The 18886-nt window shown below is 46.4% G+C and overlaps 1 protein-coding gene across 1 annotated transcript in view; it reads left to right on the top strand.

The window, feature by feature from the left end:
- Window positions 1-18886, top strand: part of LOC138504629 (aminopeptidase Ey-like) — a 288546-nt gene that overhangs the window by 217921 nt on the left and 51739 nt on the right. The window contains exons 12-15 of the mRNA XM_069625225.1: window positions 3591-3730; window positions 10111-10166; window positions 13240-13387; window positions 17212-17303. Coding sequence (XP_069481326.1) covers window positions 3591-3730; window positions 10111-10166; window positions 13240-13387; window positions 17212-17303 — 436 coding nt within the window. The remainder of the gene's footprint in view (window positions 1-3590; window positions 3731-10110; window positions 10167-13239; window positions 13388-17211; window positions 17304-18886) is intronic.

Below are 18886 nucleotides of genomic sequence, written 5' to 3' on the forward strand. Positions count from 1 at the left end.
GGAATGAAGTGCAGTTAAGACTTTCACCAAGGGTGGTATTGGCTGTGAGCACATGGTTTGTGACACCAGGTCATTCTCTCACTCACTGACCAATTCAAGGATGAAATGCGTGGGGCGCGAAATGTGATATAAACTTTCTCACCAGGCATGCCATATATGGTTGTGCGTGTATGATAGATTATGGCCCTCCTCCTCCTTCACCTCCTCCTTCCATGTAGCAGTAGGTATGCGAGCAATGCAGGGACCGGCATAGTGGCAAGCTTTCACTGCTATTGCATGGTGGGTTCTAAACCTGCAATTGCATGGCGCAGTCTCACCTTGCACTTGGTCACGGGTGGCGGTAGAACTTTTGTGCTTTTTTGTTTGCGCAGATGCAGAGGTGAATATGTAAATATGGGTTTGTTTGCACTTCATGGGGCGTGTTTGTGCATTATCACGGTACCTCCCCCCCCACGCATAGAGCAGGGAACCTGTGCAGAGGCCGATCTGTAAATCAGTGGATTTATTTTTAAGCAGCGCATTGTGCCTTTTTTGGTGCAATTTCCTTATGCGCCGCGCAACATTTTCTGTAAATCAGCCCCCATGCCTGGTACGTAGTTATTTCAGTGCCTTCAGGCAAAACAGAACATATTCATTTCAGAATGTACATTTTGCACGATATCACTTTGGGAAAATCATGCCATGGGGCTTTTCCTACAGAATGTAAACGCATTCCTGTATCAAAGTTCCGGTGCAAAAAGAGAACATTTTTAATCCATGTATATTCAACTCTGTTCTGCATTATCTTCATCTCGTGAACAGTCAATCAAGAAATGTGTTTTATGCAACATGTGCATGGACCAAATAGCTGTCTTCCAATTGCACCTGCATTCTCTTTCCTGTTGCAAGAACATGTCAAGTTCGAGTATGAAAATTGTAGTTTATTAATGTGTCAGACATGCAGTGTTACCAATAGTCACACGTTCTGGAATTCTGGGCCAAGTTCGTTGCTGAAACCAGAGTGTTTACCAGGAGTATTAGGTGCTGAGATGATTTAGCAGGAGTATTAAATCCTGAGCTGTTTGCCAGGAGTATTAAGTGCTGAGATGCTTTATCAGGAGTATTAAGGGCTGAGATGCTTTACCAGGAGTAAGTGCTGAGCTGTTTACCAGGAGTATTAAGTGTTGATATGCTTCAGCAGGAGTATTAAGTGCTGAGCTGTTTACCAGCAGTATTAAGTGCTGAGATGCTTTATCAGGAGTATTAAGGGCTGAGATGCTTTACCAGGAGTAAGTGCTGAGCTGTTTACAGGAGTATTAAGTGTTGATATGCTTCAGCAGGAGTATTAAGTGCTGAGATGCTTTATCAGGAGTATTAAGGGCTGAGATGCTTTACCAGGAGTAAGTGCTGAGCTGTTTACCAGGAGTATTAAGTGTTGATATGCTTCAGCAGGAGTATTAAGTGCTGAGCTGTTTACCAGCAGTATTAAGTGCTGAGATGCTTTATCAGGAGTATTAAGGGCTGAGATGCTTTACCAGGAGTAAGTGCTGAGCTGTTTACAGGAGTATTAAGTGTTGATATGCTTCAGCAGGAGTATTAAGTGCTGAGATGCTTTATCAGGAGTATTAAGGGCTGAGATGCTTTACCAGGAGTAAGTGCTGAGCTGTTTACCAGGAGTATTAAGTGTTGATATGCTTCAGCAGGAGTATTAAGTGCTGAGCTGTTTACCAGCAGTATTAAGTGCTGAGATGCTTTACCAGGAGTATTAAGGGCTGAGCTGCTTTACCAGGAGTAAGTGCTGAGCTGTTTGCCAGGAGTATTGAGTGCTGAGATGCTTCACCAAGAGTTTAAAGTGCTGAGCGGTTTGCCAAGAGTATTAAGTGCTGAGATGCTTTATCAGGAGTATTAAGGACTGAGCTGCTTTATCAGGAGTATTAAGTGCCGAGCTGTTTACCAGAACTATTAAGTGCTGAGATGCTTTACCAGCAGTATTACATGCTGAGCTGTTTACCTGGATTATTAAGTGCTGAGAGGCCTTACCAGGAATATTAAGCACTGAGATGCTTTACCAGGAGTAGCGCTGAGATGCTTTACCAGGAGTATTAAGTGTTGAGCTGTTTACCAGAAGTATTAAGTGCTGAGCTGTTTACCAGGAGTATTAAGTGCTGAGATGCTTTATCGGGAGTATTAAGGGCTGAGATGCTTTACCAGGAGTAAGTGCTGAGCTGTTTATCACAAGTATTAGGGGATGAGATGCTTTATCTGGAGTATTAAGCGATGAACTGTTTACTAGGAGTATTAAGTGTTGCACTGTTTATCTGGAGCATTAAGTGTTGAGCTGTTTACCAGGAGTATTAAGTGCTCAGATGCTTTACCAGGAGTATTAAGTGCTGGAGTATTAATGGATGAGATGCTTTACCAGGAGTATTAAGTGTTGAGCTGTTTACCGGGAGTATTAAGCGCTGAGATGCTTTACCAAGAGTAGCGCTGAAATGCTTTACCAGGAGTATTAAGTGTTGAGCTGTTTACCAGGAGTATTTACGGCTGAGATGCTTTACCAGGACTATTAAGTGTTGAGCTGTTTACCAGGAATATTAAGCGCTGAGATGCTTTACCAGGAGTAGCGCTGAGATGCTTTACCAGGAGTATTAAGTGTTGAGCTGTTTACCAGGAGTATTAACGGCTGAGATGCTTTACCAGGACTATTAAGTGTTGAGCTGTTTACCAGGAATATTAAGCGCTGAGATGCTTTACCAGGAGTAGCGCTGAGATGCTTTACCAGGAGTATTAAGTGTTGAGCTGTTTACCAGGAATATTAAGGGCTGAGATGCTTTACCGGCAGTATTAAGGGCTGGGATGCTTTACCGGGAGTATTAAGGGCTGAGATGCTTTACCGGCAGTATTAAGGGCTGAGATGCTTTACCGGCAGTATTAAGGGCTGGGATGCTTTACCGGGAGAATTAAGGGCTGAGATGCTTTACCGGGAGTATTAAGGGCTGAGATGCTTTACCGGCAGTATTAAGGGCTGGGATGCTTTACCGGGAGTATTAAGGGCTGAGATGCTTTACCGGCAGTATTAAGGGCTGAGATGCTTTACCGGGAGTATTAACTGCTGGGATGCTTTACCGGCAGTATTAAGGGCTGAGATGCTTTACCGGCAGTATTAAGGGCTGAGATGCTTTACCGGGAGTATTAAGGGCTGGGATGCTTTACCGGGAGTATTAAGGGCTGGGATGCTTTACCGGGAGTATTAAGGGCTGGGATGCTTTGCCGGGAGTATTAAGGGCTGGGATGCTTTACCGGGAGTATTAAGGGCTGGGATGCTTTACCGGCAGTATTAAGGGCTGAGATGCTTTACCGGGAGTATTAAGGGCTGGGATGCTTTACCGGGAGTATTAAGGGCTGGGATGCTTTACCGGGAGTATTAAGGGCTGGGATGCTTTACCAGGAGTATTAACTGCTGGGATGCTTTACCGGCAGTATTAAGGGCTGGGATGCTTTACCGGGAGTATTAAGGGCTGGGATGCTTTACCGGGAGTATTAAGGGCTGGGATGCTGAAACACAGCAAAAGGTGAAGAGAATGATACATCACAAGTATTTCTTCTATTAGATGCCAACGGTGCATTTAAAGTGTCTTCTGGAAGCTCTGATTGGGTCCTTGCCAACCTCAACGTCACTGGATATTTCAGGGTTAACTATGACAAGGAGAACTGGGCGCGGCTTCTTCGGCAGTTAGAAGTGGACCACAGGGTAAGTTTCTGAACATGTACCTCTTTGCTTCTATCGCTCAGAGTTTGCAAATTCTGCCACAGCCCCTGTGTTCTTCCAGCTCACAAGACTTGTCTGCAATGTGGAGGCCAAGGGTTATGTTGAGGCCAGTGTGGGGCAGTGGGTCATAGCATAGAGTAATAGTCTGGAGCATAGTATGCTTAGTAAGTGTAGAATATATTGGGTCCCACAATGACCCCACGTGTCACACGTGGCCTCAGGAACACACGCCAACTTCAAGGTTTTTTATTTCCGTTTTCAAAGGGCCTAGCGGCTGCCCCTTTCTCTCTAATCTAGAGAATGGCAATCACATCCACAGCCAAGCATCCCTTCACCCCAAACTGGTACAAGTAATTGGTAACCCCTGCTATCTAAAAGCTCCCCATTGGTGAATGCCTGAAGGAAAATATGTCATCTGTCTAGACCTCCTCGTGGTGCAATCCACTGGAAACCAGCCAGGACCTGGGTGGATCGTGCCTTCCAGTCACTCTGGGTACTTGCCTTCTCTTCCACATTCCTCTATAACTTTCCCCGCTCTTCTGCTGGCTCTCTCACTCCCTACTAGCCCACTCTCCTCCCTTCCTTCCTTTCTTCCTCTCTTCTCCCACTCTCCCTCTATCCACTCTCTGTCCCTCCAATCTTCCCCTCGAAATGATCTGCGATCTTTGATTTTGCTCCCTCATCCTATATCACTATCAGTGTCCCATCGGCTGGACTCTAGTACCACTCCCACCTTTACACTACTACTGCCACCTCCACACCACTGCTACTCTTACCTCTCCTCCACTGCTAATCCACCTGCACACTAACACAACTAATCCACCTCCACACCACTACTACTCCCACCTCCACATCACTACTGCTCCTACCTCCACACCACTACTACTCCTACCTCCACAGCACTACTGCTCCTACCTTACCACCACAACTAATCCACCCCACACACCTACTACTCCCACATCCACACCACTTATATCCCAGCCTCCACACCACTACTACTTCCTCCTCCACAACACTACTAATCATACCTCCACACCACTACTACTCCCACCTCTACACCACTACTACTCCTACCTACACACCACTTCTACTTCTACCCTACTTCTACCTCCACACCACTACTACTCCCACCTCCACATCACTACTACTCCTACCTCTACACCACTACTACTCTTACCTCCACATCAGTACTACTCCTACCTCCACAACACTACTACTCCTACCTCCACACCACTACTACGCCCACCTTCACACCACTTCTACTCCTACCCCCACACCACTACTACTCCCAACTCCACATCACTACTACTCCTACGTCCACACCACTACGACTCCCACCTCCACATCACTACTACTCATACCTCCACACAACTACTACTCCCACCTCAACACCACTACTACTCCCACCTCCACACCACTACTACTCCTACCTTACCACCACAACTAATCCACCCCACACACCTACCACTCCCACATCCACACCACTTATATCCCAGCCTCCACACCACTACTACTTCCTCCTCCACAACACTACTAATCATACCTCCACACCACTACTACTCCCACTACTACTCCTACCTACACACCACTTCTACTTCTACCTCCACATCACTACTACTCCCACCTCCACATCACTACTACTCCTACCTCTACACCACTACTACTCTTACCTCCACATCACTACTACTCCTACCTCCACAACACTACTACTCCTACCTCCACACCACTACTATGCCCATCTTCACACCACTTCTACTCCTACCCCCACACCACTACTACTCCCACCTCCACATCACTACTACTCCTACCTCCACACCACTACCACTCCCACCTCCACATCTCTACTACGCATACCTCCACATCACTACTACTCCCACCTCTACATCACTACTACTCCTACCTACACACCACTTCTACTCCTACATCCACACCACTACTACTCCCACCTCCACATCACTACTACTCCTACATCCACACCACTACTGCTCCTACATCCACATCACTACTACTCCCACCTCCACATCACTATTACTCCTACCCCTACACCACTACTACTCCCAGCTCCACATCACTACTACTCCCACCTCCACACCACTACTACTCCTACCTCCACACCACTACAACTCCTACCTCCACACCGCTACTATTCCCACCTTCACACCACTTCTACTCCTACCCCCACACCACTACTAGTCCCACCTCCACATCACTACTACTCCCACCTCCACACTACTACTACTCCCACCTCAACACCACTACTACTCCCACCTCCACACCACTACTACTCCTACCGAACCACCACAACTAATCCACCCTCACACATCTACTACTCCCACCTCCACACCACGACTGCCCCAAACTCCACACCACTACTATTCCTACCTCCCCACCACAACTAATTCACCCTCACACACCTACAACTCCCACCTCAACACCCCTACTACTCCCCCTCACACATCTACTACTCCCAACTCCACATTACTACTACACCCACCTCCACACCCCTACTCCTAGCTCCACATCACTATTTCCCCACCTCCACATCACTACTACTCCACCCTCATACATCTACTATTCCCACCTCCACACCACTACTACTTCCACCTCCACACCACTACTTCCCCCACCTCCACATCACTACTACTCCTACCTCCACACCACTACTACTCCCACCTCCACACCACTGCTACCCCTACCTCTACAACACTACTACCACCTCCACACCACTGCTACTCCTACCTCTACAACACTACTACCACCTCCACACCACTACTACTCCTACCTCTACAGCACTACTACCACTTCCATATTACTACTACTCCCACTTCCACACCACTACCACTCCTACCTCCACACCACTACTACTCCTACATCCACACCACTACTACTCCAACGTCCACATGACTACCACTCCTACCTCCACATTACTACTACTCCCACCACCACACTTCTACTCCAACCTCCACACCACTACTACTCCTATCTCTACACCCCTAGTACTCCCACCACCAGACCACTACTACTCCTACCTCCCCACCACAACTAATCAACCTCCACACTACTCCTACCTCCACATTACTACTACTCCCACCACCACACCACTACAACTCCCACCTCCACACTTCTACTCCAACCTCCACACCACTACTACTCCTATCTCTAAACCCCTAGTACTCCCACCACCAGACCACTACTACTCCTACCTCCCCACCACAACTAATCAACCTCCACACTACTCCTACCTCCACATTACTACTACTCCCACCACCACGCCACTACTGCTCCCACCTCCACACTTCTACTCCAACCTCCACACCACTACTACTCCTATCTCTAAACCCCTAGTACTCCCACCACCAGACCACTACTACTCCGACCTCCCCACCACAACTAATCAACCTCCACACTACTCCTACCTCCACATTACTACTACTCCCACCTCCACACCACTACTATTCCCACTTCCACGTTACTACTACCCCCACCTCCCTACCACAACTAATCCACCTCCACATTACTGCTGGTCCCAACTTCATACCACTACTCCCATCTCCACATTACTACTTCTCCCACCTCCACACCAGTACTACCCCCACCTCCCTACCATACTCCACACTACTACTGCTCCACCAAACCTTCTCCTCAATCAGCCTTCTTTCACTCCCTCACTCTACCTTCATCCACTCGCTATTCTCCTTCCTACCACTCTCACGCCATTGCTCTGACTTTCACAGGATCAACACATACCCCAAAAACACCACTGTTGATGTTTCAGACACACATTTCTCCAATTTAAACGGACTCTAGGATCTTCCTTGGATTCTGAATATATACAAATATCGTCTATGTAGACACTTGGTATGACGTTTATTCATCGCCCATTTTTATATTTTTGCAACATTTTTGGCTGAAAGATTTGGCCCAAAAAAAACGATCGAAAAATATGTGGGGACGGACGTTGGGTAACGGTATATTATGGGTATGGCGGGGTAAGGAACAGGGAATACATAATAGGAGAGAGGGTTTTGAGGGGACACCCCAAATTAGAAAAATACATTTTATGAGTTTTTTTCATGCAAAAAATGTAGTGACAAAAAAACTGGGGATGAGGGATCATATCATAACATAGAAGCAGACACTCACAAACACATTCACCAACCCGTGCAGCACCTCCGGCATGAAGAACTGGAACACCGGAGGGGCATTACCTAGGCCAAAAGGCACCGCCAGATATTCAAACAAACCAAATTTGGTTCTAAATGCTATCTTCCAGCTGTTGCCCTTTTTCACCCTCTGCAAATGGTACGCGCCTCCCAAACCCGAATTCGTGAACACCTGAGCTGACCGAATCTGATCTTAGAGTACCGAAATCAATGGCAAAGGAAACCTGTTTTTCACTGTCACCTTGTTTACCGCCCTATAATATATGCAAGTTCGCAGAGTTCCCTCTTTCCTGCATATAAAAAACAATGGAGACGATACTGGGGACTGAGAGAGCCGAATAAGCCCAATTTTATTCATTTGATATAAATACTCCTGCAAAAAATGCACATTCTCTGCTTTCTTCAATGCAAAAATACGACTAAGTGGTAATATGGCATTAGGCCCTAACTCTATAACACAATCATATGGCCTATGAGGAGGCAGCGTCTCTGCCTTTTTCTTGTCAAACACATCTGCATAGTCTTGACACCACTGAGGTATTTCAGTTCTGATAATGCAGTTATGATGAGCTGAACTTTTACCTGCCACTAACCTTGCCACAGGTTTCCTCATGTCTTCACAAAGCTGCTCACACTGCTTGGCAAAAAAGATACTGTTCACACCTGCCAATCAATTACAGGATTATGTTTCACCAACCACGGCATACCCAAAATAACTTTAAACTGACGAGCCATTATCAAATCAAACACTACATGTTCTCCATGACGAGGGAAGCAACTCATGCTTACCAAGAGGTCTGCGTGTTAATATGTCCCGATGTTAACAACGGCGCGTCACCCGACCGCACCGGCTCAATTAACGTTTTCGGCTGTAATGGGATCTTCAACCCCTGTGCGTATTCCACGTGCATGACATTCCCTGTGGCCCCTGAATCGTGGTGTTCACAGTATAATCCTGAAAAGTGAAGGTCACCAAAATAGAAATATGAGGCTCCACGCTAGCTGCCTGCAAAGGAGCAAAAGTAGGGGCCTGAAACGTCCTTCCTGGCACAGAATCTATACTTCCACAGGTACCCCGTCTTTCCTGAAGCAGCCAAATTTAGGGGTATTGGGACAATCTCTTTAAAAGTGCCAAAAATGACTTTGCACTTACTTTGCCCAGACTTTGCACTGCAAAAATACACTTTGCACAGTTCCATGAATCAGGGTTTGTGTCGGCAGTGCAAATCCACTTTTCAGCAGTGCAAATTCACTTTGAACCGGACAAATATTCCATGAATCGGACCCTTAATATTTACGCCCTTCTTCTTTCAACCAGGGCTTCTCTGTTATTTGTTTGCTGGTAACTCATTTATGAAGTCTCTCCCTGGGTTCTGCCAGCAGGTGAGGACCCTGCTCCAGCTTCACATGTGGGTCCTGGCCTTGAAGGCGGGGCAAGACATTTCGACGCGGGCCGGTTTGGCACGGACGTTTGGCCGCACAAGCCGTTTTGGTGCAGCCAGTTCGGCAGCAGCAGTTCGGCGCTGGGATCTTTTAGCATCCGCCTGTGTGGGTGCGACAATGTCACAAGTCACATATATTAATGCAGGTGAGTTTTTAAGAAAAAGGAAAGGAAAGAATCCAAAATGACATGGGTTGGTACATGTAACTTGCGCATATGAAAGTGATAAGATCTCCATGGCTCTGATTAACTCTCTAGTCTCGCACTCCCACAGGCCTGGGTTCGAGGCGGACCGATTCTTCATTTTTTAATTTTATTAAAATAGTGACATTGTCGCGCACAAACATACTGGCGCCAAAAGAACCCCGCCCCGGACTAAGCGCGCCAAAACGGATCGTACGGCCAAACATCAGCGCCAAACCAGCCCACATCTAAAGTTTGTGTACTGCCTTGAATGGGTCTGAAAGCCAAGCAGTGCAGGAGGCATGCTAGGGCCTGGGATTATGCAGAGGTGTGGGGCTACGTACGAGGTGACAGATGCTGCGCGCGCATCACGTCTTGCTACACACAGGCAAAGCACATGAGATGGGGGCTTGTCACTGGCACAGCCACTGCCGCCCTGATTTACTAACCCCAATCCGAAGTCTACCAATACCTCTCCCTCATCCACCCTCTAAAGTGTTCCTTCTAGTGCAAGGTTTTCTATTTCACGAAATATCCTGCCATGTATCATGAATAATGCTCTCTTTCCTGTATAGGCAATACCAGTTGCTAACCGAGCTCAGATCATCGATGATGCCTTTAACCTGGCCAGGTGAGTGGCACTCTGCTTACTTCATGTAAGTCCTTGTGTGAATAAGATGAAACATACTCACCCATTTGAGCACATTTAGGCTACATTGAGAGTTTTGCCGTTCTAATATTAACCAGAAGTCTTTATTGTGAATTGGCAGCAGAGAGAACCTTCTAGAAATAAGGTTTTGCATGAATGGGGCTCACACTTGGGTAATGCTGAAATTAGAGGGGATTACACAGTTCACAGAGTTAATGGGATTGGAAGAAGGCATTCACAGTTCGGTTTTGATGAAGAGAGCCTGGCGAGACCTGCTCTGTGTTCACAGGAGGCAGCCAGTCAATGAAGAGAGCCTGGCGACACCTGCTCCGGCTTCACGCCTGGCAGCCAGTCGATGAAGAGAGACTGGAGACACCTGCTCCGGCCTCACGCCAGGCAGCCAGTCGCTGAAGAGAGCCTGGCGACACCTGCTCCAGATTCACGCCTGGCAGCCAGTTGCTGAAGCGAGCCTGGCAACACCTGCTCCGGCTTCAAGCCTGGCAGTCTGGCAGCCAGTCGATGAAGAGAGCCTGGAGACACCTGCTCCGGCTTCAAGCCTGGAGCCAGTCGATGAAGAGAGCCTGGCGACACCTGCTCGGGCTTCAAGCCTGGCAGCAAGTCGATTAAGAGAGCCTGGCGACACCTGCTCCGGCTTCACGCCAGGCAGCCAGTCGATGAAGAGAGCCTGGTGACACCTGCTCTGGCTTCACGCCTGGCAGCCAGTCGATAAAGAGAGCCTGGCGACACCTGCTCCGGCTTCACGCCAGGCAGCCAGTCGATGAAGAGAGCCTGGTGACACCTGCTCTGGCTTCAAGCCTGGCAGCCAGTCGATGAAGAGAGTCTGGCGACACCTGCTCCGGCTTCAAGCCTGGAAGCCAGTCGATGAAGAGAGCCTGGCGACACCTGTTTTGGCTTCAAGCCTGTCTGCCAGTCGATGAAGAAAGCCTGGCGACACGTGCTCCAGCTTCAAGCCTGGCAGCCTGTCGATGAAGAGAGCCTGGTGACACCTGCTCGGGCTTCAAGCCTGGCAGCCATTCGATGAAGAGAGCCTAGCGACACCTGCTCTGGCTTCAAGCCTGTTAGCCAGTCAATGAAGAGAGCCTGGCAACACCTGCTGCGGCCTCAAGCCTGGCAGCCAGTCGATGAAGAGAGCCTGGCGACACCTGCTCGGGCTTCAAGTCTAGCAGGCAGTCGATGAAGAGAGCCTGGCGACACCTGCTCCGGCTTCAAGCCTGTCAGCCAGTCGATGAAGAGAGCCTTGCGACACCTGCTCGGGGTTCAAGCCTGGCAGGCAGTCGAATAGAGCTTGGCGACACCTGCTCCGGCTTCAAGCCTGGCTGCCAGTCGATAAAGAGAGCCTGCCGACACATGCTCCTGCTTCAAGCGTGGCAGCCAGTCGATGAAGAGGGCCTGGCGACACCTGCACCAGCTGCACGCCTGGCAGCCAATCGATGAAGAGGACCTGGCGACATCTGCTTGGGCTTCACGCCTGGCAATCAGTTGATGAAGAGGACCTGGAGACACCTGCTTGGGCTTCATGCCTGGCAGCCAGTCAATGAAGAGAGCCTGGCGACACCTGCTCCGGCTTCAAGCCTGGCAGCCAGTCGATGACGAAAGCCTGGTGACACCTGCTCGGGCTTCAAGCCTGGCAGCCAGTCCATGAAGAGAGCCTGGCGACACCTGCTCTGGCTTTAAATCTGGCAGCCATTCAAAGAAGAGAGCCTGGCGACACCTGCTCCGGCTTCAAGCCTGGCAGCAAATCGATGAAGAGAGCCTGGCGACACCTGCTCCGGCTTCAAGCCTGGCAGCCAGTCGATGAAGAGAGCCTGGCGACACCTGCTCGAGTTTCAAGCCTAGCAGCCAGTCGATGAAGAGAGCCTGGCGATACCTTCTCCGGCTTCAAGCCTGGCTGCCCATCGATGAAGAGAGCCTGGCGACACCTGCTCCGGCTTCAAGCCTGGCAGCCAGTCGATGAAGAGAGCCTGGCGACACCTGCTCCAGCTTCAAGCCTGGCAGCCAGTCGATGAAGAGAGCCTACTGACACCTGCTCACGCCTGGCAGCCAGTCGACAAAGAGAGCCTGGCGACACCTGCTCCAGCTTCAAGCCTGGCAGCCAGTAGATGAAGAGAGCCTGGTGGGACACACGAAGAGCTTCCACCAGCGGAGCCAATGGAAACTTCATCTCTGAATATTTCAGAGAGGGTAACTGTGGTGGGGGCAGGGGTACTGCCCTTTGACCCTGCCGCCCCCTGAATGTATAGGCCTTTCAGGCCGCTTTCACTTATATGATGGGGCAACCTTCTGATTACCTAATAATAGTACGCATAGTGCCATGATTGACAGGCGAGAAGTACAGCTCGAATACAAACCTTGCAAGGATGATATTTGTATGAGGCTAATACAGACAGTTTGTTCTGTTTGTTGCTAAAAGAATGTTGAGAATTGGAGGGAGTTCACCAAAGGACAATTTGCAATTGCTTTGAATGACTTCTCAAAGCAAAACACAACCGTGTGTAGGTTATTCCGTTCCCATGTTTCCCACCACAGAGCGTGGTATGATCTTCCATGTAGTCGCAACAGAAATGGCTGAGGAAGGTTCCTCGTGGTCCTCCGAAGCAGAAAAAAGCATACACTTAGTATCCTTCACGTAAATGGTGATATGTTGAAACCTGTGTCCACTTTTAGGATAATCTCATATCACGATATAATTTGCCTGTGCGTCTCTGCACACCTGGTTCAGGATGTGTCAGATAATACTGAGGTGCCAATTTAAGAATACTTGAGAAGAGCGTTGGCATTTGCTTGGGCAAGGCATAATAGGCATTGCTTTCGAATGATTAAGCTACATCAACAAAGTGAACGATAAGCATTTAAAACAGTGATCCCAGAAATGTTGCTGTCCGAGCATCCAGGAAAGGAGGGCACACCCACTGGGTGTTATAGAAATCTGTATTTTGTTCACTTGTGTTCTTGGAAAACAAGTCCTCCCCTAAATAGCAGAAATGTTACCAACATTGTTTTCAATTAGTTTAGATTTTTCTAATTGTATTTTTAGAGCTAAACACATAGACACGACTTCTGCATTGGAGACCACCAGGTTCCTCTCCGGGGAGCGAGAGTACATGCCGTGGGAGGCTGCTCTGGGGAGTTTGAGGTACCTCACCCTAATGTTTGATCGAAGCAGCGTGTACGGGCCCATGAAGGTAGGTCTCACTTTCATGAGTATCCAAATTCTTGAAAAATCACAATGGTGAGCGCTCCCATTGTGACACTGATGGTGTTGTGTGAAAAACAAGGGAACTCTCATTTTTGTTGGGTGTTTTTTTAAACAATTCTTTGGATGATGTATGTATTTGTTGTGTCTGCAGAGTAGTTGCTGTTTTACAAGAAGGTTGGGTCTATTTATTTGTTAGATCTGGTCTTTGTGTTAATGTTTGTGGGGTGCATTTAAAACCCCCAAACAGAAGTCCCTTTCACATGAATAGAAGGATTTTAAACACTGAAACAAAAATGGCCTGGCATTTGTTTTTGTTTTTCAAGTAAAGTCAAAGAGCCATGTGGAAAGGGGCCTACCTGTCATTACCAATGGACAAGCAGCATTCTAATTTACCAAAAAGGAGGAACCAAAGATCCCTGTCACATGGAAAACAGAATTTTTAAGTATTGAAAACAAAAACGGCCTGCACATGTGTGTGCAAATAAAAACAGTTTGAAAAAGTAAAAGTGAAAAAAATATCACTGCTCACAGAAGAATTTCAGGAAATCAAAACACGATGTCTGGGTTGACAAAGAGCAATGTATATTGTGTTTCAACCACAAATCTCCAGTGACATTTGAAGCGCCACTTTGTCTTCATGGAAAATGTCAGCCCAAGGCAGACCCTTTCGCTGGCTGTGGGGAAAACTTCACAAAGGAAAACTCCCACTCTCAGTCTGGATGTCACATCTCCCATCTAATGACCAACCGCAATAAAAATGTCCTGCTAAATGCGTTGAAATTCAGTGTTCTCCAGACATGCTGGCTCTGAAAGCATTGACTTCAAGAAAAAGTCACCCTTGGCTGGCGCACGACTAATATGTGTGAAAATGGGGGCACCCACTTCAAAGAGCAAGCTTCCAACACAAAGGAGACTGATAACGGTACAGGCTGAACCAGCGAAAACAAATAGCAGGAAGGCAGGAGGCAGGACCATTTGTCCCACATGAAGATTCCCAATTTATTTAAAAGGACTATTATCATTTAGGCCTTTTTCTCGTCCATCATAAGGCATCATAAGGCGGGTGGATTTCATCTATGTACCATTTTTTACATAACTTCCATGCGATTTTGGGGATATAAAATTCATCCGCATTCGACTCATGGAACTGTAATGGCTATCTAAGATGTGTTTCTGGCTGAACTGAACATTTTCCAAATGTGAGAGTTGGTGAGCGGGAAGAAAATGAAATTAGGGATATGCGTAATAACTTACATTTTCATAACATGTTGTGCTCTTTATGGAAACGGCAGAAAGGTGCCACATGGGCATGCTACATGATACAGTTTTGGTGGTCGGTTTATCTAATTCCACATGATTAGCAGAAACAGAAAATATGTTTAGTCTGGCAGTTGCTAGTAACATTATGAAGTTGTGATACATAACTAGTTTTTGCCAAAAAGTTGAAAGGAGAACAAAGGATAACAAATGGGAATTGCCATAAGTTGCTCCAAACCCCAAAACCAATCCTGACTTGGAGGCTGGGTTTGGGAGGAGAGAGAAGTTTAACTGTCCAATCCTAGTAGCAGGGATTATTGCTGGGTACTTCCCCAAGATTGTAAAATTGGGGGTGTCATCCCTGCTATATAAGGGGGACTGTACTAGGACAGAAACAGAAAAAGGAGAAAGACAGGAGAACAGAGAGAAGAGACAGCCCATCAGGAAGGCAGCTGAAACTTGCCATCTGACAGCTGTAAGGAGACACCAGAGGAGGTTGCTGAGAGTGCATCTGGGTGGAGCCGTCTATCTCTAGGAAAGCCTCAAAGCTGACTGGGTCCTATGGTGGCAAGTAGGAGGCCATCTTTGAGAGTGGAGTGACCAGACCCTTGCCCTATCTTTCCAGAGTGTCCTGAGATGCAGCTGGCTTTCCTGAACCTTAAACAGAGACTTGCTATGTAAGTAGAACTGAGCTCTGGAAAACCAAAAGGTGGGGGAGTCTGCTTGCCTTGAATCCTTTACCTTTATAGTGCATTGGGAGGCAGAACTGTGTAGATCCTTAGGTGGTTTAACCAAAATAAACATGTTATTCATTCCCCACTTGGCAGAACACTACAGGGTGAATTTTGTTAAAATTCGAAATTAACAAAGCTCACTTCCCAGTGTGTGCTGAAAACTATAGCCTATAATTTAATTGGGTAATCATTGTTGTCCAGCTGACCCCGACTTCTTAAAGGAAAAGGGGTGTCTTTGTTCTTAAATCAGTCCAACCTTTTTATCCAGCTTCCCCAAAATAGGCCTTTCAGTAAAGGGAGTCAGAAATCCAAAATTCACCAAAGCATTCCAATGTTTCTGTCTGACTTTCCAACCTAGACTAAAGCAAGGGATGGGGGGTCTGAAAAACAAAGCGATAACTCACCCTGTGTTTATATTAAGCCAACAGTGTGGGTGAAATTATAATTGCCATGTGTATTTTTTACCAATCTTGAAATCCTACTGCTACCCGTTTAAGCCTGCAGGAAAATCAAAATCGCACAACATTATATAAGTGCCTTCATTATTGAATAGGGTAATTATTTTGTGCAGTGACATTTGCAGAAAGTAAGAATTGTGGCTGTGTTCTTCTTAACTCACTTTTGTGATTTATTTATGCTAATCGATGTTGATTGTGTTGTGTTACGGATAAAGTGGTGTTTTTGATATTTTCATGCTGTATTACTGTTAATTTAAATAGTTCTATAGTTAAATGGTTCTTGGCTCATTATAAGCTCAGGGGAGAGGGATTCAAGGGGCATGATATGTGTCTGAGATAGGGCTAAGAAAAAATAATCTATTAAATAGTTTGTTGCATAACCACTTGAGTGGGGAGGGAAGGAACTCCCTGTGTTGAGGGTGGCTTCTCAATAAACCATTACATGTTGCACTTGCCATATGTATGTCTTTGTTGGCGACTGGTCTTACCGGACTCCAAGCACTGGATCGGGAGGAGAAGAGATGGGGCCTATCCCCCCTGGCAGTCACTTCCACCGTCTGAATCGTCAGGAGGGACAGACCCAAGAGGAAACCATAAGGGAAAAATCTCTTCACTAAATGGCAGAGACGATAGAACGCAATTGCAGGTCCTGGCGGCATCCCACACACCGAGCAGGAAGGCAGGGTGAGGGATCCATGCAGCAGGACTGCAAAAGTAGGAGAGTTCGGTAGCAGGATAAGAGAACAGACGAAGGAATTCGCAGAGCAGACTATAACAGGGGCGAGGGTAAGGAAGGGGGCAAAGAGCTGCTGTAGAGAGGAAGGGAAACCAGGAGAACAGGAATGCTGGGAGACTGGAAAAACAGGAAAACAAGGCAAGAAGGCAACAAAATGGCGCCATAGCAAACTACAGCTTACGAGCAGTTTGCGACACGCCGATCCGTGACTGCCGGTCTTAGTTACACTGGTGTTCCGTTGAGCGCCTTGACGCACAAGGCAAAATGTGATGTGTGTTTGCCATCTTAGAATGGGTTCTGGAAGCTAGGTCAAATATAAATTAAGAAAAATAAAACCATTGCATTGCCACACATGTCAATATGAAGATGTATATTTCATGACATATTTTGAATAAGAGAATGATAAGGCTGGCAGCTGAAAGGCTGTTAGAGTTATTTACATAGTGTTTGCTTTGTCAGACTTGGCGTTTCCCATAAACAATATAGAGGGAAATGTCATTTATCTGTCTTGTGGAGACAGTCCAATCTGGGTGATACTCTACGCTTATACTGCAATATCAGGATATGTAACATGAAAGAATGCACCTATTCGTTTCACATTTAAATCTATTTTTCTTTTCAACAGCAATATCTGCGTAAACAAGTTGAACCGTTATTCCTGTACTTTAAGAACGTGACCAACGAGTGGACCCTCCGCCCAGAAGGCCTGACAGAGCAGTGAGTGTTAGAGAGTAATACTCCTATGCCTTCTTCGCAGCTCTGCATAATGTACAGAGGTCTTGCGTGTGCAGCATTGGCCTATGGTGCATCATGGGATGGCCAGGCTGCGGCTGCTCCTTCGTCTTGAAATGCCCTAATATTGACTCTGCTGAATGTTAACCTTGATATGCATCTTTTATCACTGTGGTGATAGTGTGCGGTACAAATGTCCTTTAACATAACATAACATAACATCATTTCAATCCCAGAGGCTCTTTACCAGTGTAGTGCATATGAGCATTGTCATAAAGACTCGGGTGTGGCTTATTTGCCTTTGATATAAACTGAAATATCAAGAGAATGCCCAAGTGCAGCCAATGTGAGTTTGCACAGAATATTAAATGAGACTCAGGGCTGCATCACTGTCATGTATCGAGAGCCAAGAATACATGCCCCCTCGCACCCCCATTCCCCTTATCAAGGACCTCAGCTGGAGAAGAGGTTTATTCAGGTTAGAATTCCAGAAAACTCAACTTTCTTCCCCCATGGCCTGACCATAAAGAGAGTTCCTCTTCAAGTCATAAAACTGGAAGCTTTCTGAGGCTCAGTGCAGGAATAGAGCAACGTTACCCTAGCCAAGATCAATGAGAAATAGAGCAAAGTTGTCATAGCAGTTGTATACGAATTGTTCGTTTTACAACTGTTCGAATTACAATTGACCTTTTCACAATTGACCGAATTGTGAAGGTCAATTGTAACATATATGTGGGGGGAAACCCCCCACAACCCCCCACCCAACGCCAAACCCCCAAAACCCATATATATATATATATATATATATATATATATATATATATATATATATATATATATATATATATATATATGGTAAATTGTGAAAAGGTCAATTGTGACCCTTTAAATTCGGTCAATTGTTCATTCGAACAATTGTAAACGAACAATTTGGGTGAAACCGTCATAGTCAAGATCAATGAGAAATGGAGGAAGTTGTCATAGTCAAGATCAATGAGAAATAGAGGAAGTTGTCATAGTCAAGATCAATGAGAAATGGAGGAAGTTGTCATAGTCAAGATCAATGAGAAATAGAGGAAGTTGTCATAGTCAAGATCAATGAGAAATAGAGGAAGTTGTCATAGTCAAGATCAATGAGAAATAGAGGAAGTTGTCATAGCCAAGATCAATGAGAAATAGAGGAAGTTGTCATAGTCAAGATCAATGAGAAATAGAGGAAGTTGTCATAGTCAAGATCAATGAGAAATAGAGGAAGTTGTCATAGTCAAGATCAATGAGAAATAGAGGAAGTTGTCATAGTCAAGATCAATGGGAAATAGAGGAACTTTGTCGTAGCCAAGATCAATGAGAAATAAAGGAAAGTTGTCGTAGCCAAGATCAATGATAAATAGAGGAAAGTTGTCGTAGCCAAGATCAATGATAAATAGAGGAAAGTTGTCGTAGCCAAGATCAATGATAAATAGAGGAAGTTGTCATAGTCAAGATCAATGAGAAATAGAGGAACTTTGTCGTAGCCAAGATCAATGAGAAATAAAGGAAAGTTGTCGTAGCCAAGATCAATGATAAAT

This window comes from Ambystoma mexicanum, chromosome 11, assembly GCF_040938575.1.
Source record: "Ambystoma mexicanum isolate Mex_15411 chromosome 11, UKY_AmexF1_1, whole genome shotgun sequence".
In the NCBI taxonomy this organism is placed as follows: domain Eukaryota; kingdom Metazoa; phylum Chordata; class Amphibia; order Caudata; family Ambystomatidae; genus Ambystoma; species Ambystoma mexicanum.